Source organism: Miniopterus schreibersii (assembly GCF_964146895.1).
Source record: "Miniopterus schreibersii genome assembly, chromosome: 1".
Classification (NCBI taxonomy): domain Eukaryota; kingdom Metazoa; phylum Chordata; class Mammalia; order Chiroptera; family Miniopteridae; genus Miniopterus; species Miniopterus schreibersii.
In genome coordinates, this window is record NC_138101.1 from 184,392,486 (window position 1) to 184,414,423 (window position 21,938).

At 48.0% G+C, this 21,938-nt stretch overlaps 1 protein-coding gene across 5 annotated transcripts in view; it reads left to right on the forward strand.

Annotated features, from left to right (window-relative positions):
* Positions 1 to 21,938, forward strand: part of ADCK1 (aarF domain containing kinase 1) — a 98,423-nt gene that overhangs the window by 60,331 nt on the left and 16,154 nt on the right. For 3 of the 5 annotated variants that reach the window (XM_081145135.1, XM_081145139.1, XM_081145136.1), the window contains 2 exons: positions 9,131 to 9,289; positions 16,376 to 16,492. In XM_081145135.1, the coding sequence (XP_081001261.1) occupies positions 9,131 to 9,289; positions 16,376 to 16,492 (276 nt within the window). The remainder of the gene's footprint in view (positions 1 to 9,130; positions 9,290 to 16,375; positions 16,493 to 21,938) is intronic. The other 2 variants (XM_081145137.1, XM_081145138.1) reach the window with 2 other exon arrangements.

Consider the following 21,938-nt stretch of genomic DNA (forward strand, 5'->3'; position numbering starts at 1 on the left):
CCAGGAGCTGGGGCTCCCTGGTGGAAGCTGGGACCATGGAGAGCTGGCCTGATGGGAGGTGGATCTCAGGTAGGGCCTGTCACCTGGAAGCTGGAGCCACAGATGCTGTTTGAGGTAACAGGTTCTTACCTCCTCCTATCCCCCAGTGTAACACCTATGTGGCCCATTGGCCAAATTTAGCTGGAAGCCAGTTGGCAAGGGAGCCAGGGAAATGTAGTTTTTTATGAGAGTAAGAGGGTTGGATTGGATTTCACTTTCAGAGCAAAGTGAAATGGTGATGGAGCAACCATGTTGGGTAAGAGACTGCTGTCAGGAGTTTTGGATCGGGAAAGTTCTGTCCATCTGCAGTTCAGGCTGCAAATACAGATTCAGGATTTATCAGCAAGGCGACTTGCGGGAGCTGAATCCGGGGGAGTAGTTGAGATCACTTAGAAAAGTTATGTAGCGTGAAAAAAAGGCAGGGAAACTCTGAGGAGCATCATCATTCAAGGGGAATGCCGAGGACAAGTTTCCAAGGGAACTAAGAAGATGTGTTCCAAGTTGGCTGGCAAGTGGGTGCTGGCTGTTGGCGGGGAGCTCAGCCAGGGCTGTGGGCCACAGTCTCAGGTCCCCTCCATGTCAGCTGCTCCATGGCTGTGTGGGCTTCCTCACAGCATGGCTGCCGAGTTCTTGGAGCGAGTGTCCTGAGAGAATAAGGCTGAAAGTATGTCACAGTTTCATGACCTTGCCTTGGCCGTCATGAAGGTTACTCCCTCCTCACTCTGTTAAGAGCAGGAGCCATGAAGGCCCCCTTCGGTAAAGGGGTGGGGAAATGGACTCTACTTCTGGATGGGGGCGTGGCGAGGCTCTAGAAGAGCAATAGAATGGGAGGTATCGTTGCAGCCGTTTTGGAAAATACAGTCTGCCGGAAGTACTCAGTGTCATCAGAGGGGGTATAAAGTGAGTAAAGCTCTAAGAAGGGTGTTTTGGATTTGGTGATTTAGAGCCCTTGGGTGGAGCAAGGAGAGCAGGTGAAGAAGCATTGCGGCCGCAGGGAACGGAGACAGCTAATGCAGAACACTCCTCTCACGTTTAGCCATCCATGTTGGGGGGCGTGAGGGTAGAGGTTAGTGCAGAGCGCAGGATTAGAGGTTGGTCAGGAAGACATGGGGATGGCAGCAGCAGAGCAGGGGAATTGGAGGTTCAGGAGAGGAAGTAACTGATAGATCTGGTCCAGGAGGAGACTCAAGGCATTGGCTGCAGGGAATCAGGTGGAAACACTAGCCTTTGTTTTGAGCCTGGCGGAAAGTGGTCAGGCTGGGTCAAGATGAATGTGTGGGGCAGACGGGGAAGGTGGGCAGCTGGGCTGTACCAGCCTGATAGCCTCTATTTTTTCTCTGGAGTAGGAGGCAAGACCATCTGCTGAGAAAGAGGGGGTAGGAGGTGGCTTTGGAGGCTCGAGTGGGGGCGAAGGTTTGGAATAGCTGCTGTGTGCATTGGAAAAGAGAGCAGTGTTGCTGAGTGGCCCTGGAAATCCACCTGGAAACCTGAGTTTTCTGGAGCACCTGTAAGTGGCTAGGGAATGGCCATTGCTGGGAGGGAACCGGGAGTCTTCGAGGATCCCTCAGTGTCCTGAGACCCAGCAGCCACTCCTGCATCAGGTGGGAACTGCCTCTGGCCAGCAGTGTTGTCAGGACCCACTTGGGCTGGAGGGCAGCTGACACTGTTTTCTCTTCTCAGAGCCTTGCTGGCTCCCTAAATAATGGTGGCTGTAGGGTCAATAGCAATAATAGCAGTAATAAAGACTTGGCACCTTCTGGAGATGAGCATCAGATGCTTTTCTTGGGAAGTGCAGCCTAGTGGCCATGTACAGAATACAAAGTGGCTCCTTCACAGTCACTGAGGCAGTGCTGGGACTGGGATCACAAGGCAGATCAGAGACCTGTACGCAGAGCCTTCACTAGAGATCTAAGCTGCAAACGAGGCCCGAGGTCATCACCTCCATGGACCTTCAGTATTAACAACAGCACCAGATGGCACTGCCTTCTCACTGGGCTCGTCTCTGGTGGAAAATATTCTACCTGGGTCACCCTTCTCTGCTCTGAAGCTAAGAAGAGCCTGACTGGGAAGCTCATTTTATTTTCTATTTGAAATTAGTGTGTGTTTTTCTTCCTGAGTCCAGACCTAAAATGGCACCTCGGTTTTAGGGATGACAACCCCAGAATGGTGCTCAGGGATGCTTGGCAGGAGAAGAACCATTTCTAGAGGGTATTAATGGCCTCCCTTAGCCATCAGAAACTTGGAGACCAAGGGAGGCCGACCACTGTTCTGCAGAGCAGGCATCGTGCACGCTCATCTTTTCCCACTGCCTACTGTTGTTCATCTCTCCAACCCTGGGGTTGATCACAGCATGATCTTGAGAGGAGGACTATCTGATCGAAGTAATTCATTCTAAGGAGAGAGTGACTAATAGGCTTAACCTCTGGATATTTGCAGTTTAAGAAGTGAGCTTATAAATCCAAACACATATCTGCCAGAGAGTCTGTAGGAGCAAGACTTTTGAGAGTGAGGAGGTAGGGACTACTGCTGGTGTCAGGATGTCGTTGGCTGCAGGTATCAGGAAATCCAACTAAAAGTGGGGTAAATAATAGTAACCTATATTATCTCACATTTCAAGACTTCTGGTGGTAGTGTCAACTTTTCCAGCGTTGACGAATCCAGCACTTTTTGTGATTTTTAAGGACCTAGGTTCCTTTTGTCATCCACTCTGCCATCCCGGATTGTCCTTCCAAGGTAATGCTCTTCATGGTCCCAAAACAGCTGCAGCAGTCCTGCTATTACTAGTAGATGACATCTAGATTCCAAAGAGGTCCTATGTCTTTTCTCATACTTCTTATCAAAAAGGAGCCCTTCAGTAGAATCCCCTTCATTTCTCACGGACCAGAAGTAGGCACATGCCCCGGCCTAAATCAGTCCTGGCGAGAGAAATGAGACCACTCTGACTGGCTCACTGACCAGTCATGACTCACCCTCTCAGGCTGAGGCCTACCTTCCTTGAAGGACACGAAAGATGCACATATATATTTTTTCTTTATTGTCGAAAGTATTACCGATGTCCCCTTCCCCCCCATTGATCCACCTCCACCCAGCATCCACCCCTGTCCCCCCATGGTCTTCGCCACACTATTGTCTGTCTCCATATGTCATGTATATGCACATATTTGAGGCTCTGTTAGCCAGGATAGTGGGGGAATGGCTTTTGTGTTGGCATTCAATAGCATGTGCCACTCTCGTGTTTTGTGTCTCTTGTGAACCTGGCAAGGGGAAGGGGGACAGACTCTGGGATAGACCGTTGAATGGTGGCAGAGAAATGAAGGCAGACTCTCAGTAAATGGTGTTTGATGAACCGGATGGTATTGGTGACTTTGTACAAAAGAGAAAGGCACAGCCAAGGGTGTTTTTCAGCTTTGTCATTGTCACCTGATATTGTCCCTTTAATAGCTGGGGCAACTCTACTTCTAGATGCACGGCCAGTGACTCTTATTGATTTGAGTGGCTGTCCAGAGCCAGACTAATTGGGCCCAGAGATTGGAGCAATGATTCAGCAGGAAGGGGTGAACTGACAAGGCAGAGTCCATCCGTCTGCTGACAGACTGGCTTTGTAGCGGTTCCTGCCTGCTCACAATAGCAGGAGCTCAGCTGACTGGATGCACTGCTGTTCTCACTGTTTGAGAGCAGGTAGGACTCAGATGACCTGGGAGCCGGGGTAAGATCACAATCCCCAGGTCCCAATAGTGACACCACCCTGTTATCTCTCAAGATTCTGAGTTTAGCCCTAGCTGGTTTGGCTCAGTGGCTAGAGCGTCAGCCCAAGGACTGAAGGGTCCTGGGTTCGATTCTGGCCAAGGGCACGTACCTCGGTTGCAGGCTCGATCCCCAGCCCCAGTTGGCGCACATGAAAGAGGTAACCAATCAATGTGTTTCTCTCACATCAATGTCTCTCTCTCCCTTCCACTTACTCTGAAAAGCAACGGAAAAAAATATCCTTGGGTGTGGGTTAAAAAACAAGAATTCTGAGTTTGATGCTGTTCTATCACCTCCCAAAGGCTCTGTAACTCATAGCCAGGTACCCTGCCCTTGGTGTCCCGCCTGTCCCCAGGGTGCTCTGCAATGTTGGGATGGGACTCTGGTCTGAGCACCAGAATCTGACCCACCATTTGATGTCACCCAGCCCGTCCCAAAGGTCTCTAAAAATAAAGACCCGTGACAGTCATGTTTCTGACTTTTTTGGAACAACATTTTCAGTGTGTGCTGTCTGTCATTTTGTTTCTTTTCTGAATGTGTTGATTGAACAGTGGGTGGCTAGGTAATGTTTATGTTTGGCACGGAATCCAACAGTTGATTTTATTTTTAAAGATATGTATATATATATTTAAAAACCCAGAGGTGTAGACAACCCCATGGAAACTTCTCTTCACCCTGTAATTCTGTTTTCTAAAAAGTGTGCTCTTTAACAGCGTATCAGAACAAAGATAAGCCCGTGAACAGCAAGTTATTTACATCGTTCCGAATTGATTTTTGATCGTAGTCAAACATCCGTTTCTACCTGTTTGGATCTGCGCAGGTGTTCTATGTCATGTGCTGTTTCCCTTAGAACATTATTTCTTTTATAATGTGTAATAACTTGATAACAGTAACTCGCATTTCAGCTGCATGTGACAGTTTACAAAGCTCTTTTTATGCCTTATCTCAGGCTTCCTATTGTATCGTCCTGTATTGTATTGCCTGAGACAGGGCTGCACAAAGAATGAAGCAAAAAACCCCCCAAAAGCCAACCAACCAAAAAATCCCCACCTGCATCCAAGTCCTGCATTTAAAATTACAAGTACATGACCTTGAGAAGTGCTTTAACATCCTGGAACCGGTTTTCTTTTTTGTGAAATTGGCAAGAGAAATGAAATGAGAACATGTATATAAAACGCTTTGTTAGCATAGTGCCTGGCATGTAGTAGGTACTAAATAAAGATAATTTCCCCCCACTTTTTTTTGCTGTTATAAATAGCAATCAAGTTTTCAAGCTTTTATGTGACTCTTAATTTTTCTGTTATATTTCTTTGTGGCCCACAATTGAATTTTCCTCCTGTGAGGCAGTGACCCTGTAGGAAAAGAATTTCATTATTTTACCTTGAAGGAAGTATTAATTGTTGAGTATACCTTGATTGATTTGTAAGGTTCCAAATCAAGTAGAAAATTCTCAGGCATTCCAAAACTGTGGTTCCCCCAAATTCAGAGATAATCCCTTTTCCCATCAAAACCTCAGAAATAGAAAAACTTAATCCATTTGGATAACATACCTGTGAACATATAATTATCTCTTGGGAGAGGACAAACCCTTTGAAAAGCTCATTTGTTCATTCATTTATTCATTCAGTCACTTATTCATGTGACCACTCAATAAACATCTGCCAAGTATTGAGTATGTGCTAGACACTGGTGAAAATATTGGCTGTTGGAGGAATTTTATGGAGAAGATACATTTCAGAAGAAAAATCAAAAAGTCAAATTGATAACAGCACCTGTTTTATTTCAGTTGATTGCATCTGTTGTCAAAAAAGAAAAACGTAAGTGAATCTACTTAGGGCAGACTCTTAAGAAGGGAAATGAATGAAAATAGAAGGTGAAACTTGAGTTTTATTTTATTTTACTCAGCCAAGAAAAGTCTAAGATGGCAGCAGCCCAAACCATTTTAGACTTGGACCAGACAATGCTTAATCTGACCCTTCTCCCCAACCCCTGAATTATGTGCAAAATTATGTGAGCATGTACACTTTCTGGACTTCATTGCTGACACCAAATTTTCAAATTGGTGACTTCCTATAACAGGGGTGGTGTCCTCCTAGGAAGCTAAGAACCACTGATTTCCATTCAAACGAACCTTCATTTTATTTTATTATTTATTTATTTTTTAATCTTTTATTGATTTCAGAGAGAGGAAGGGGGAGGGAGAGAGATAGAAACACCAATGATGAGAGTTGTCATTGATCAGCTGCCTCCTGCATGCCCCCTACTGGGGACCAAGCCTGTAGCCTGGGCATGTGCCCTGATTGGGAATCAAATTGATCTCCTGGATCCTAGGTCGATGCTCAACTGCTGAGCCTGCCCCACCAGGTGAAACAGACCTTCATTTTAAAGTAACCAAGGGAGCCTTGGCCAGTGTGGATCAGTTGGTTGAGCGTCACCCCATGCCCGGGTTGTGGGCTCAGTCCCCAGTAGGGGGTGGGCAGGAGGCCCCCGATTGATGTTTCTCTCACATTGATGTCTTACTCTCTCTCTTTCCCTCTCTCTTCCTCTCTCTCTCAAATCAACAAAACATATTAAAATAAAATAAAAAAGTAACCAAGGGAGTACTTCACTCACCATCCAGAGAATGTTTTAGAAACTGTTGAATGAGTACTGTGCAGTTTTTGGGTTATTAATTATTTTACTAATTAGTTATTAGCAATATCAGTCAATAAAATCTTTCACTGCTTTTATGATTAATGACATTAGGTATTAATAATAACCAATAGTACTAGTAATAACTAATTATGTAATTGATTAGTAACAGGAAAATCTTTAAAGTGCCTATCAGTGCTGTTTGGATATTAATGATAATTAAAAATTTTACAAATAACAGTGATCATACAGTAAATGATAGGATTTATTGTTTGCCCGGAAGCCTCATTCCCAGGTGTAGACCCCACTAGGTTGCCTGTAACTCCCTCCGTAGACCCATGTCTGACCCAGAGTCATTACCTAGGAGGCGATCAGTAAACATTGAATGAACAAATGACTGAGCCTCATTGTGGCTCCTTCCCTTGTTCCTGCTGGGTGAGAACCTCTGGAATTTACATTGGAGCCAAAGTCCAAAGAGGTTTCTTGCCTGAACTCAGAGCCCAGAGAAGAATCCAGGTGCCTCAGGTGATGTGTGTGGCCCTGCCCAGGCCTGCGCGGGTGCCTCTGCTTCCTGTGTGCCAGCTCTGCTTCCCCTTTGGCGGCAGCTCAGGGCCTTCTGAGGGCATGGTGACGAGATGCGATGCCTGGAGGCTGCTGTGCCCAGGTGTCTCCGTCTGGGCCTGGCTGTTGCCACCACTGCCTTCTAGGTTCATGTGACACAAACAGAAACAAAACATAAACGAAATCGATTATCATAAGGTCACAGGTCCAGCCTGTGAAAGACTAGACAAGACTTAAAAGAAATTAGACTGCAGCTGAATGTAATTAAAAAGAGTTGTGAGAGAAATTGAATATAATAACCCTGTGTGATGATTCTTTTAGACCGGTGTTAGGTACATAGCCTAGGACTTATGTTTAAAAACAAAACCATAAATGCTTTGTAGTTAATGGCTCTGCCTTAGCTTTATTTCTTTTGTACCGCTTGTGACTTACACAGTGTTGGGCGTAATATTTTTTATATAGACCAGGACAAAAGGGAGCATGAGCCAAGGCTCATAGGTGGAGCTCAATAAATCCTTCTGGATAGACTGGATGGTGTGTTGGTCTGCTGGGGCTGCCATAGCAAAATACCATTGACTAGGTGGCTTAAACTGGGACATTTATTTCTCACAGTTCTTGAGGCTGGAAGTCCATGATCAAGGTGCCGGATGATTCAGTTCCTGGTGTGGACTTGCTTCCTGGCTTGTAGATAGCTGCCCTCTTTCTGTGTCCTTACATGGCAGAGAGAGAGTGAGCTTTGGTCTCTCTCTACGTACAAGAACACTAGTCCATCTTAGAGCCCCCACCTTCATGACCTCACCTAAACCTAATTAGCCCCCAACGGCCTCCTGTCCAAACACCATCACACTGGGGTTAGGGCTTCAACACATGAATTTGGAGGGGTAGGGGGACACAAGCATTTAGTCCGTAACAGTCAGGGATGGTAACCCCGGGCCCACGGCTCCTTAGTTGTTGTTCATTGTCTGTCTGTTCCAGCCAGGGGTGAAGATGGGTATTCTCAGAGAACTTGGGCTAGAACCTATACCAAGAATTACTGGGAGGATTGGTCAGCACTCTCCCCAGGCCCGACCTTGAACCCTAACAGGAGGGCTTATTGGAGGGCCAGAGAGTTGCCTGTTGTGTTTCCCTCCTGGAATGCTGGAATATCTCCCACGTCCCAGGTGTCAACCTTGCTTACCCACTGCAGAGATATTGTCTGTGAACTTGTGAGACTGTCTCAGATCCAGAGCTCCAGTGGTGAGGTAGCCTCAGAACTGAGTCCCTGTCCATGGAGGGGCCCGGGTGTGCTCTGCAGATGCCACTGGACTCCTGTTCCCTGCCAGTGACATTTAATTTCACTTCATTAAACTGACAACTGAAATTCCAGACAAGTCTTCTAAAACTCCCTTCTTCATCCTATCCTCACTCAAAAATCCATAGTGGGGCCAAATTGTCAAAATCCAAGCTTTTCATCCAAGTGGTCAAATCCCTTATCTCTTACTCCTCTTGTCTTATCCAACCTTGTTTCCTTATTCCAGTTAAAACTTTATCACAAAATAGTTTAGATGTACAAAAAGCATAGACAGTAACATTATAAATGCTCAGGTACCAACCACTCTGTTTAAGACATAAATAAAAACGCAGTGACAGGGTGGCAGCGCACTCCAGCCCTTTGTAAGCGGGACCATGAAGTCTGGGGCAGCAAAGGCAGCAATTCAGCCACATGCTTCAGAGCAAGGGTGTGGGGGCTGGGTGGACCCAAGGGGAATTCTGTTTCTGCCCTTCCTTGCTGGGCAAATTCAGAAAAATCATATAACCTCTCAGAGCCTCAAATTCCTCATCTGTGAAATGGAGAGATGATAAGAGTGTATACCGTGTACCTCCCAGAGTTGTGAAGAGGAAGTGGAGAAGCTTAGTAAAGTGCTGAGCCAGTGCTGGGCATGAGGGGAGCGCTCAGCAAATGATGGTTTTTGTTACTGCGGGCGGCTGTTGGCTTTTTATCATCTTGGATTTGGACTATAGCAATGGGCCCCAGGGGAGCAGTTTTCCCACCCACCCTTACGCTATTACTCTAGGGGAGACCTGGTGAACTGTCAACATTTAGACCCAGGCAGGAGGGCAGGGTGCCTAGGTGGGGTGCCATGAGCTGACTGATGGCATGTCTGGCGGATTTCAGGTGCTCGTCCTGGCTGTCAAGCAGCTGTTTCCAGAGTTTGAGTTCATGTGGTTGGTGGATGAAGCTAAGAAGAACCTGCCTTTGGAGCTGGATTTCCTTAATGAAGGGAGGAACGCGGAGAAAGTGGCCCAAATGCTCAAGCACTTTGACTTCTTAAAGGTAGGAGGGGCAGAGCAATGAGGACATCATGGTCTGGTGGGAGAGTACAGGAGAGGACTGGCCCTGGCCCCTAGCATCCCCCCTGGCAGGACATGAGTGGAGACATCGTTCTGTGTGATGCACAGTAAAGTCCTTGAAGGCAACATTACAAAGAAATACCAAATGTTATTGTTGACCTGTCAGTCACTCAAACAGATGTTTATTGAATTATCTACAGTTTCAAGACACTGAATGCTACCCTAGGGCCTGTGAGCTGTGGTCTCTGCCTCTATGAAACATGGGTTGATAGTGATGATGATGATGATGATGAAAAATGGGGTTATGGTGCTGCTGATGGTGGTGGTGGTGGTGGTAGTGGGGATGGTGATGGTGATGATGATGATAGTTAATGCTCCTGCACTCTGGCACTGTTCCTAACACTTTATGTATATTAAATTAGCTCATTTACTGTACAGTCAGTTCCGCTATAACACAATGTATGTGTTCTTAGAAATACCCACAGTATGTAAAATCACACAACATAAACCACAGGCTTATGGGGAAAAGAGATTATGCTTAAAACACTAAAAAACATGACCAGGGACACGGAGAATAAAAGAATATAGGAACCTAATAAAACCGGTAGCATAGCCCGGCCGGGCGTGGCTCAGCGGTTAGAGCATTGACCTAGGATCCAGGAGATCGAGGTTCAATTCCTGGTCAGGGCACATGCCCAGGTTGCAGGCTCGATCCCCAATGACTCTCTCATCATTGATGTTTCTGTCTGTCTCTCCCTCTCCTTTCCTCTCTCTGAAGTCAATAAAGATATATTTTAAAAAAACACACACAAAAAAACCCAAACAAAAACGGTAGCATAGTTTCACACATGTTAAATAGCTATGAAATACCTAAGACCACAGTTCAGCCACATGCATCAGAGCAAGAGCCTTCCTGCTTCACCTTGACACCTGCTTGGGAAGTGCACATCAGAAGAGTTGCCACTTGTGAGCCATTGCCAGGTGGTGGAAGGAGGGCCATCTGAAACCGGAAGGAAAGTTGTGGCACTAGGTGTGGGTGGGTGTGACACAGATCATATGTGGTGTCATTTGAGGTATGCGTGTCTTGTATATTCCTATGTGGTGCTGCCCCGCCAGGTGCAGCTTTTTGTGTTCACGTGGTATCTCTCGTGGATGATAGTGCCCATAAACAAATGCAAAATTCGTACTATGATCAGACTGTTCCCTGATATGTCACTAGCATTGGAACAGATTTGTGTTTTCAAGCATTAGAGTAGAACTGCCTGTATAATAGAAGACACTTACTGTGGGAAACATAGCAGACAGTTCAAAGTTGCGGCTTTGTGAGAGGCCCTGCTGGTAAGTGCTCCAGAGATTCAGAAGAAGGGACTCCTGCGGTTGGTCAGGGCCGGAAGGTGCTGCTGAGGAGTTGGCACTGGAGCTGGTCCTTGAGGACTGTCCTGATGTTCTTCACAGGGCACATAGGGGTTGGATTGAGATGTGCATCAACATTGCTATTCTAAAGCATTTTATCCTTAGCAGAGTTTGGATCCATTTACCCAGGGCCACCTCTTCATGGGGCAGGGGGTGGGACCCTGTGGTAGTCTATATAGAGAGGTTGACTTTTAACTCTCAGAAGAGATCAACCCTTCTCTCTTAACCCAGGAGGCCTGGAGAATGTGAGAGGGGATGTCACAAAGCCCTTAGGAGCTTTTCCAGAGCTGTCAGGCAACACCCCTCTTGGAGAGGGTATCTCAGGACATTGAATGGGTCTCTTGCTCGGGACTATGGTGCTCATGTGGCTTGGGAGACATCATGAGAAATGGAGGTAGTGTTTATACTTCTGCTTTCTGGATTGATTAACAGAGGTGGGAGACTAGGGGTGTGTCTACACTGGCTACCTAAGAATCAAAAAGTCTGGCTCATGGGAGGAAAAGCCACAGCTGTGGTATAGCATCTTGACACATTGGTTTAGGTGGAAGGCATAGCCACTGGCAAAGTTGAGCCCTTTGAGTTGGGAGTCAGGTCTGTCTGGATATCCCAAGTGTGCTTGACTGGCTTCTTCTCAGCTGCCACCATGGACATGGACACACAGACCCTCTTGTGTCTGTAAATCCAGACGTGCAGACTAGCTCTGGTAACGCTGCCCCAGTCTTGACGTTGAAATCACCAGTTCAGTGAAAACTTGGCTCTCTCAGACAGGTAATAATATTAACTAACTAGCATGATGCTGTGGAGTCTAAAATAGGCTTTCACTTACATATTCCATTTCTTTCACTCCTTTATTCCACATTGATTGAGCATATCCGGATTCCGTTGCTAGGAGCTGAGGCATGTATAGGTGAGTAAGAGATGGTTGGCTCCTGCCTGGGTAAACTTCCCATCTAGTGGGGGACAGACACACAAATGTGTTGTTATAGTACAGGTTGGTCATGCGATGACAGAGACTGACTTATCCATGTTTCTGTGGATGGCCAGGAGGACGTACTTAATTCCACCCTGGATATGGAGCTCAGAGGGGCCTCCCAAGAAGTGTTGGTTTTACAAGGGGGTAGGCAGTATTTACTGAATGTTTCTTTTGACTGCACTGAGCACTATGCAGGCACGATGGCATTGAATCCTCCGTCAACCGTCATTCCATGCTGCAGACAGCAGTCAGAGTGGGGGTGCTCGGGCTGCAACCCAGCTTTTCTGACTTCAACTCTGGTACTCGGCTGAGGACATTCTGTTGCCTCTTACCCGGCAGGGGTGCTCTTCAGAGCTAGAACTATGAGGCAGACAAACAGAACCATCTCCTCCTCTGTTCCCATGGAAACAGCAAAATTGTCCCCTGGCTGGGGCCAACTAGCATCTGCCAGACCAAGACATGTAATAATAATAATAACACACATTTTTGAAACGAGGATGCCAAATGGATAAATAATTAACGTATAGATTTGACCCGCTGCTTCTAAAACCTGCACACCCATTCCTAAGACAACGGTAGCATCAAGGCTTTTGAGTAATTAATTTTGCCTAAACAAATAACAAGTGGGAAGCGAATTTTGAGCGCTGCAAACCCAGTTCAGCTCTTAAAACTGGAGATAGATTGCTTTTGCACACTGGCACCCCATCACAACATCTGTGCGTAATTAAGCCTCAGCCAAGAATTTACCTCTCCGTGCGCGAGGCATCTTCCAGTGGGGTGTAATAACCTCAGCCCCATGCTATAAATCTCTGAGCCTTAGACAAGGACCGAATGCAAATGTGATGTTGGGGAGACAGGGGGTGTGAGGAGGCAGCCAGGCTGAACGGTCAAGACCAGGGCGTTTGTGGATTTGCATCGGAGTGTGTGCTGGGGGAAGGACAGGACAAACAGGGAGGTCTGTGACTGACCTGGGGGACACTTAGCACAAGTAGGAGGGAGAAGCCTTATAACCACAGGATTTGGGACTGGAAGAGATGGGAGTGTGTAGCTTTACACATGGGGGTGGGGATGGGAGGTGGTGTCATCCCCTTGAGTAGGGCCACTCCACGGTTTCTTTTCTTTTTTAAAAAATTTTTATTGAATTTATTGGGGGTGACATTGGTTCATAAAATTATATAGGTTTCAGGGGTACAATTCTGTAATACATCCTCTGTATACTGCATTGTGTGTTCACCATCCCAAGTCCATGGTTTCCCAGCACGAGGTCAGGAGCCTGGGCCTCTCCAGGCTGTGGAAAAACCTTGTGCATGCTTTTGGAGAAGTGCCATCGCTTCCTAAGAATCTCAAAGACTAAGAACCAGTGATGTACAATAATTAATATTAGTTATGATTTTTACATGCTTATGCTGTGTTAGACAATTTTTAAAGTGCATTAGATGTGTTTAAACTTTACTCCTTTAACAGCCCCACAAGGGAGATGCCAGTATTAGCCCCATGTCACCAATGGGAAAACTGGGCCTCAGAGAGAAGGAACCATTTGTCCAAGGTCACACAGCTTCCTGGGAAAGGGCAGAGGCAGGCTCTGAATGGAGGCAGCCAGCTCCAGAGCCTTCGTGTTAAACCACTGTGCTCTTCTGCCAGTGTAGTAGTTTGTGGGGAAGATCTGAATTATGCTGAACTGTCTGTACCATGAACTCTGAGTTCTGGTTGTGTATCAGAACCACATGTGAAACTGTGTGGCTGTCACATGGCAGCTGAGGCCTGTCTGGCAGCTACTAGGCGAGTGCTTCCCTGTTAAGCACCAGGACTCCACAGGTGCTACTAGGAAGGATGGAGTGTTGCTTCCATAGTAATTGTCATCACCCTCTTACAGGTAGGGAAACTGGCTTTCAGAAAGGTGATAAAACATAACCATGGTCACACAGCTTGGAGGAGACACAGCAGGGCTCTGGCTGGATAGTCTGCTCTGAGTCTGTGCTCTGATCTGCTGGGTGTGGGTGGTGTGGGCTGTGGCCCTGCCCCAAACAAGCCAGGCCTTGCTTCACAGTGTTCTGACCAAAACACAGGAAAAGAGCAGAAGCCAGGCTGTGAGACAGGCCCAGGGTCTTTAGCTGGAACTTTCCATAGTTTGGGCTCTCTTTCTTGGGGTCAGGACTGGCCCCAGTGTGGGAGCAGATAGAGGCCACAGGAGCGGGACCTCTGCTTTGTGACAAGGAGACCCTGGACTCAGAGGTCCCAGTCGCCAGGGCTTGACCCTGCCTGTGGGGTCAGCAGGTACCCTGGTCATGAGCCTCCCAGGGTTTAGTTTTATTGGGGCTGGGACAGTAGTTCTTCTTGTTACCACTTTAAAATTTGTGTCTTTCATCTTTCCTGTCCTTGATAGAAGAAGCAGGGGAAGGATTGGTGGTGCTACATGGGTGTTTGGGTGAAGTGAATTTCACCTCACACCCTAAACCTCCTGCCCACATGGTGATTTAGGGGCAAGTCCCCAGGTCAAGCCAAGCTTCTCCTAAGTGAGCAGGGAACAGTTTTGCATTTTGCAGTCATTTCCATGGTACATCCCTCCAGGGGCAATGTCCTCGCTGAGCTCCCATTACAAATGCCTCAATCTCCCAGGTTTGATATCTCTGTCACCCCAGATCTAAGCAGCTGAAGCAAGGGGCACATTCTGCTGTGAGACTGGGATGGTTGCATTTGGGAGGAGGTGTGGGAAAGGTGGTGGAGGGGGAGTCCCAGCACACCCATGACCCTGGTTGACAAGCCTGGAAAGTCTCCAGCCTTTGGATTTCTCTTTCCATCAGTAATTCTTTCATGGCTGTTTCCACGTTGCCCCAGGTAGTCAGATGGGGGTCTGACTATCTGTCTGCAGAGCTCCAGGTGCCTACTGCCAAGCTTCCATTCCAGATGCACCAAGGGAAGAACTGAACCCCAAAACATGTCTCTTGCACTTGGAAGCCATGAACAACAACAGCAGACTTTCACTTATATTTTTAAAGATACCTTTTGAAAAATGCCAAGCAAAACTGAATTTTAAGTTCAAAGTAACAGAGAGTCACGGATTTCTCTCTTGGCCCAGATTTTCAAATGGCAAAAGCTGCAGGAAAGTAGCAAACCAGAATGACACTTTGATTGCCATTGAAACCTTTGTTCCAGGGAGCCCAGAGCATTATACTTGTATATGGCCCCAGTTATGCTCAAAGCTCCTTATTGAGATGGGCAGGAACAGTCTCCTTTCTAATGAGAACTGAGGCATAGAGGAGGTCAGGGGCCAGACTAAGTCACAACAGTTATTAGAAGAACTAGGACCAGGGAGCAGGTTTTTTGACGTCAGGGCTGTTATCTTACTGCTAGATGAGTTTGGGGGTCAGGATGAGGGAAAGTCCTTATTCCCCCAAACACTTGAATTAGCTGCCCTTGTTTCTTTATTTGTAAGTAGAAATAAACCATCAAGTAGTTGGGGAGACATGGCGTGTTGCTCTCTGGTAATTCCTCCTTCCTAGCTGTGGTGGGACTGCTGGGTGTCACTCACTCACATGGCAGCCCAGCAGTCCTTGGTGCAGTCCAATCTTTCACCTATTCTTGGGGAAATCTTTTCTCCTTTTGGCTATTGGGTATTCTCAGAGTCAGAGGGGGTTGGAGAGCGTATCATTTGGGAATGCATTTGTCTACAGGTAACTGACAGCCCTACTTAGAGGGTCTTAAACAAAAAGGATTTATTTTCCTTGCATAGCAGGAAGGCTCACAGAAGTTGACTGCTGATCGTCTTAGTGGTTTAACTATATCAGGGCTGGCATCGCTGATTTTCTTGACCTTTTCCTCATGTTGCAAGATGGCTGCTGCAGCTCCATGTATCACATTCACTTTAAGGTAGGAAGAGAAATGTAGGAAGAGAAATGTAAGAAGAGTTGCATCATCTACAAACACCCCTTTTCTTATCTAGAAAATAAAAACCTTTCCACACCCCCTAGCAGACCTCCACTATGTCTCATAAGCCAGAACTGTGCCACATGGTCAAACTATTGCAAGGCAGGCCGGGAAAGTATTTAGTTTCTCCTGTTTCTGGGAAAGAGGAGGTTTGGGAATAGGTGTTGGGTTAGGACCCAGCATTGTTTGCCACAGGGTCTTATAGGAAATGGGCATGAGAAAACTCATGACTTCCTGATCGAAATATTTATCATCCAGTAAACATCCATTCATTCATCCATTTATACATTCACACATAGGTACAATACACCAATTACTCAGGTGTAGAAACTGAGGCAGAGGGTTGAGATTCTTGTCAGGAGCCTGAAATGGGCCTGGTGGGAGAGGGAAATAGCTTTTAACACCAACTCTTGCTCAGGTATGAGAGGTTCCACACATTTTCCCCTAAGTCCCAATTTTAGTTTTGGCTTTTAGTTGTGGCTGGAAGGCACCAAGGAGAGCAGGGAAGCCATTCTCTGTTCCCCAGCATGAGTTGTCTCTAGAGGAGGTGGCCGGGGGCATGGCTGGTGGGCAGCCTGCCCTTCTCTCTTGTCCTGCCTCCCTCTTTCCCACTTGTCACTGTTGAGGTCCCTCTCAGGCCTTCTCTCCTGTTCCTGGGAGGAGTGTCTGCTGTTGTCTGGCTCGCTGTGCCTCTTGGTGGCCTTTGTCACCCAGCTCCCAGTCCCCCAGACTGTTCTCACTTGCCCTTTCCTGTTCCAGGTCCCCCAAATCTACTGGGATTTGTCCACCAAGCGGGTCCTTCTGATGGAGTTTTTGGATGGTGGGCAGGTCAACGACAGAGACTACATGGAGAGGAACAAGATTGATGTCAACGAGGTGAGGTTGAGAGCTCATGGCTGCTGTGTTAGGGACACGTGTTTGGTTGGGGCTGCCCAGGAAGGGCAGGTGTGTGAAGGTGAGGTCTCACTGCCCTGAAATGGGGCTTGTTGTCTGAAGCATTGTAAAATCTGAGTACAGAGCATCCTTCCAAGTCATTTGTTACAGCCCTCTCCCCTGTCCCCTAAAGCTAGGGTTGCAGCACGCAGAGGGATGCAGGCACTGAGCCCCTCCTTACAGCTCCTTCTGGACAGGTGACTGCCACCTGTCTTCTTGTACCATCCAAGCTCCACAGGCTGAGTGGCCACAGACAACAACAGTGAGAAATTCATGTGACTTAGTCCTTCTGCCTCTTGGGGCCTGGACACAACCCTCTCCCCCTCCCCGCCCTCCGTTCTCCCTGAGCCTCTCCAGATCTCAAGGTATCAGGCCAAAAGGGGACGGCAGTGGCCAGCTGTTTCCACTTCAGGAAGAAAGGGGCTTCTGTTCCCACACGTTGGTCTCAGGGAAAGCTGGCTAGTGTGGTGGGACCTGTACTACATTTTCTTCTTATCACCATAGGGTCCCACAGTTAGGGGTGGATTTATACTTTTCAACAACACTCATCATTTTTACAGTCCCTGCGGTGTCCTAGGTGTGGAGGTTTGGAGGGGAACCAGACACAATTCCCTTCCTTAAGGAGTTTGATACACAACCATTGGGCTTTCCTGGAAGAGTCTGCTTGGAGACAAAGGATGAGAAAACCACTGTTCCAATTCAGCCCTCCCCTTTACAGATAGGGAGAAAAGTTCAGAGAGAGCGAGCAAATATCTTTCCTGAGGCCACAGGCCAGTAGCATACCGCGGGGCCTCTGCCCCTGCTGCCCCTGCTGTCGGCTTCTAGGGCTAGTCAGGGAGGGTGGGCAGAGCGGCCTGCTTGCCCATCTTGCCCCCTGTTGGTTGGGGTAGGGGTACATCCTGCATCTAGTTAGGAGTCCTTTGCCCACTAGGACTCTTGAGGACAAAGTCTTTGGATCCAGTGGAAAAAGGGAAGGGGTCACCTTTGGCTTTTTCTGAACAGCCGTAAAGGGAAGCAGGGGCTCTGCTTGCTGATTGGGAAGGATCCCAGAGGCCTCACTCGGTCCCCCCCGTCACCTCACTCCCAGGTTACTGGCATTTAGTTACTGCCAGCTGCAGTGGGATTTTCATTCAGGCAGCACCCCCAAATCTATTAATCTCTTTAGATCCAGTGAGCTTAGGGCTGTAACGGCATTTAACCAGAGGCAGTTTGGATTTCAAAGACAAGTACAAACAGAGATGTGCTCTGGTGTAGATGCTTGCTTGTGGCTGAGCGAGGTGCCTGGGAAGAGGGGACAGCTGGGCTGGAGGTGGCCGGTGGGAGCTGAGGCAGGGTGGTGCCCTGGGGGTCTAATCTCATCCGCTCCTGTCTCTGCCATGCAGACCAGGCCAGTGTTCTGTGCAGAGCGGAACCTCTGTTGACATACTGTAAATCTGTGGGTTGGTAAATAAGCCAGCCTCATGCCCTCGGTTGGCTTCTGTGAGGCAGGGCTGGCGTAGAGTGTTGGTTTTCTGTTTTCTGTGGACATGCCTAGTTGGGCAAGCTGATATCGGAGTGATTAGGGAAAAACAATAACAAACAATAATTATTATATGCTACTAATATGTGCCAAGCATGTGACACATATAATCTTTGCTCCTTACCTCTGTCATGCTAAGGATATATTGTTAACCCCATTTACAAATGAGAAAGCTAAAGCTCAGAGAGCTTAAACCATTTGCCCACCCTCACACAGCTAGCAGAAGCAGAGCCGGGATTAGAACCCAGGTCTATATGACTTCGGAGTCCTTACTTGTCTCCCTTCTCCATCTCCCTCCCAAGGGCTTGCCTTGGACTGCAGTGGAATCTGGGCCACTGGGTTGACGGCCACATCAGAGTACTGACCGAGAAACCACGGGCTACGCAGGCGCTATCTGACTGCAACCCTTCTCTCTCTAGCTTACACCAAGGGTTGTTTTGTCCATTTCATACGGACGTTGTTCCAAGTGACAGAGATGCGAGGACTGAGTTAGTGCACAAGCTGTGTTAGCACAGCGCCTGGCGTGTGGTTAGGGCTCCAGATTGGCAGCTGGTTCATTATTGTTGTTTCCATGATCATTGCCATTGTTGGGCTCTGTTCATTCCTCCTTTAGTTCCTTGTACAGTGAGTGTTGATTGACTCCTTGGCTCCCTGGGCCAGGCCCTTTCTGCCCTGGAACCTTAGGAGGGAGGTCTTATTGTCTCCATTGTGCAGAGGAAGAATCAGAGATCAGACCTAACTTATGTAAGGCCCCAGATCGTAATGGTACACCTCAGTGAGTTTTCATGTGGATATAGCACGTAATCACTAGCCAGGGAGAAATTCAGTTTCCAGCCCCTGGCAGGCTCCCTCATACCCTCTCCCAGACCATACCCTCACCCTGACGTCTGTCACCATAGACCACTTTTGTTCACTACTGAACATCATGTAAATGGAATCATACAGGCTAGTCTTTTGGGTCTGTCATCTTTGTTGTCAGTCTGCTGTGGGTCTTTTTTGGAAGCTCTGTTCTCTTCCTTTGGCCTATGGGTCTACCCTTATGATACTGTCTTAATTCCTTAGGGATTCCTAGGGAGTCAATTCCCTAATTCCTTATCCCCTGCCCCTGGCTTCTAGTGTACGTATGACCCAGGAAGCTCTTTGTAATCCGAGATGATATCATTAAATACTTTCACAGAAGCCCCCAGCTGGACAGGAGGCTGTGGGCCATGGGCTTCTACTGTGTTGTGGTGGACCACTGGTGATGTTGGGAGTAGACCAGCAATACGCCCTACTTTGTAGAAATCAGTCTGTTATGTCTCTTACCAATCAATATCAAAGCCACAGGCTTCATGGAAGACTGGTGGTGGTGGTGGTGTGTGTGTATGTGTGTGTGTGCACACACGCAGTATGAAAGACTCCATATTACTGAAAGTTTCTTTCAGGTTTCTGAGATTCTAAAGTCCTCCTAGGACTGTGGGACTCAGAGAATGATCCCTGGAATGACTTTTCCTCCTGAAGACAGCCTGCCTATATGTGTACCTTGAGGAGGGAAATATAAGGGACAGATAGGAGTGACAAGGGCCAAATCCTGGGGGGTAGGGTGGTTAATGGCATCTTGACTGTTATAAGCTGGTGACTCAGCAGGAAGGTGGGGCTCAGCAGGGAGAGGCTCTAGAAGGAATCTTGAGGTGGGTGAGGGGGCTCCAGACCCTTCCAACTACTTGTTGAGTCACTCCCAGTGCATTTTGAAGAGGCCCTCCCACCCTGCAGCATCCCAGCCCCACTGGGCCTAGCATGTGAGGACCTCAAGACCAGTTTAAGTAACCCGTTCCCAATAGGCGTGGGTAGGGAAATGCCAGGCTAGGCAGCAGGAGACCTGAGTTCAAACTCCAGCTCTGCCAGTGGCTCACTGTGTGACCTTGGACAAATCACTCTCTCTCTCTGGGCTTCAATTTTCTTATTGAGGGTTTTGTATTAGCTGGACTCTAAGGGTACCTCCTGCTTGGGTATTTGAGAGAGCAGTGATTGTCAGCTTGCTGGGAGCTAGGACTTGAGCCATCCATTTCAGAATCACTGGGAGGCTTATTTAACAATGCAGATCCCTGGGCCCACCCCAAATTTACTAATTAGAATCTTGGGTGGGAAGGTTTGAAGAATCTGCATTTTAACAAACTCCCCAGGTGGGTTCAGATACTCAATGAAGTTCAGGAACCACCTACCACAAGGCCAGAGGGCCTGGGCACCTGGGATGTTTTGCACTTCCAGGCACAAGGCAACTCTGCCTAGGTGCCTTCACCTGCCAGAGAACGCAGAGCTGTGGGGAGCCAGCAGCCTGCAGGGGCCCTTGTTTGCTTGTATCTCTGAGCCCAGCAGCAGATATTACTGAGGGCCTCACTCGATGATCATATTTGCCAGTGACTTTAAGAGCTGGTGACAGTGACTGCCATTGATTTCATTAAAAGTAAAGGTCGGGCAGGAGTGCGTTCCCAGGCTGGATGGAGCCTCCTCAAGCCACAGGACCACTATTGATTGTAAGCCCTTTATCGAAGGTTAATTGGATTTCAGTGAGTATGTATTTAAGACCCAGCCGGGGCTGAGGCCCAATTGAATTTGCGTGAAATTAGCCAAGAGAAAGGTGACAGAGTCTCAAGTTTTGGGTTGGCAGGATGAGGCCTGGAGGCCTGGTGGGTGGACATCTGCAGTCTGTGCAGGATGGGGGTGGGCACAGGAATGGGGGTTTCCAGAGACTCCAGCCTGTCTGTTTTGGAGGCCTGGGAGCCAGCTGGGGAAGAGGGCAGGGGCTCCCACTGGTCACTGTGTGGATTTGGATTCAGTTCTCTGTCCTCGGATGGCCCTCCTGGTATGTGGTGTGGCCTCCAGAGCCTGTCGTCTTCTCCCTCCTTTCAGGGTCAGAAGGGGAGCTAGGGGTTTAGCTCTTACTTTGAAAGTCTTTCCACTAATCCTCCTTCTTTAGGCTCCTGACTCCCGTTTTCGGAGGTGCCAGGGCCCTCAATTGCGGCCTCTGTGGTCTGAGTCCCTTATCTGTACAGGGCTGTTGTGCAGACTTCACAAGCTCTGTAAAAAATAAAAAGTCATTTATAATTCATGGGGTTATTATTCACAGGGGTGTGTCTCCCTCCATAGAAGCTTTGAGACTCTTCTTTGCTCCCCTCCTGTTCACCTACCTCTGTTGTCTGAGTGACGGTTTTCAGTTGAGTAAATGGTGACTTCCCTTCCCCATCTCCTTAGAGTTTCCCCTTGTCCCCTCAGACCACCATTGCCTACTGACTGGGCCTCTCTGGCTCTGTAGAGGGAGTTGCTCAGGGACCAGGGAAGAGAAGCTGCAGAGGCACCCAGACCCTAGTTACTGAGATCACTAGAAAGAAGACACCGCACGTCATCCTCCCCTCCGTAACTTCTTGGACCAAATCTTGAGAGGCTCAGGGATACTGGAGGGGTCCAGGGCATCAGACGAGTTCCTGGAAATTCATTTCCCCAGTAGCAGAGGTGTCAGCAGTGGGGACCAGCATCCCTCTGGACTCGACCTTCCTGGATTTGGTGCTGCCTCTGCTACTTGCCAGCCGTGCCGCCTTGTTGGAGCTACTCACCCTCTGGAAGCTCCAGCCTCTTGTCGAGTGGGTACAACAGTAACCTGGGGGTCTGTTTGGCGATTGAAACACCGCGTAGTTGGCACAGTGTCCACAGTATCCACTCAACACGCAATTACACTGGAATTCCGGCCCTCGGCCCACTCTGTGGTGCTACAGAAAATACCTGCCAGAAGAAGGGGAAACAGGTTGGGAAGAACCCCTTTCCCGCGTATCACATTGGCCCAGGTCAGGTGGAAGATGTGGAAGTATTTCTTTGGAGTGAGCTGTTGCCGGAGGC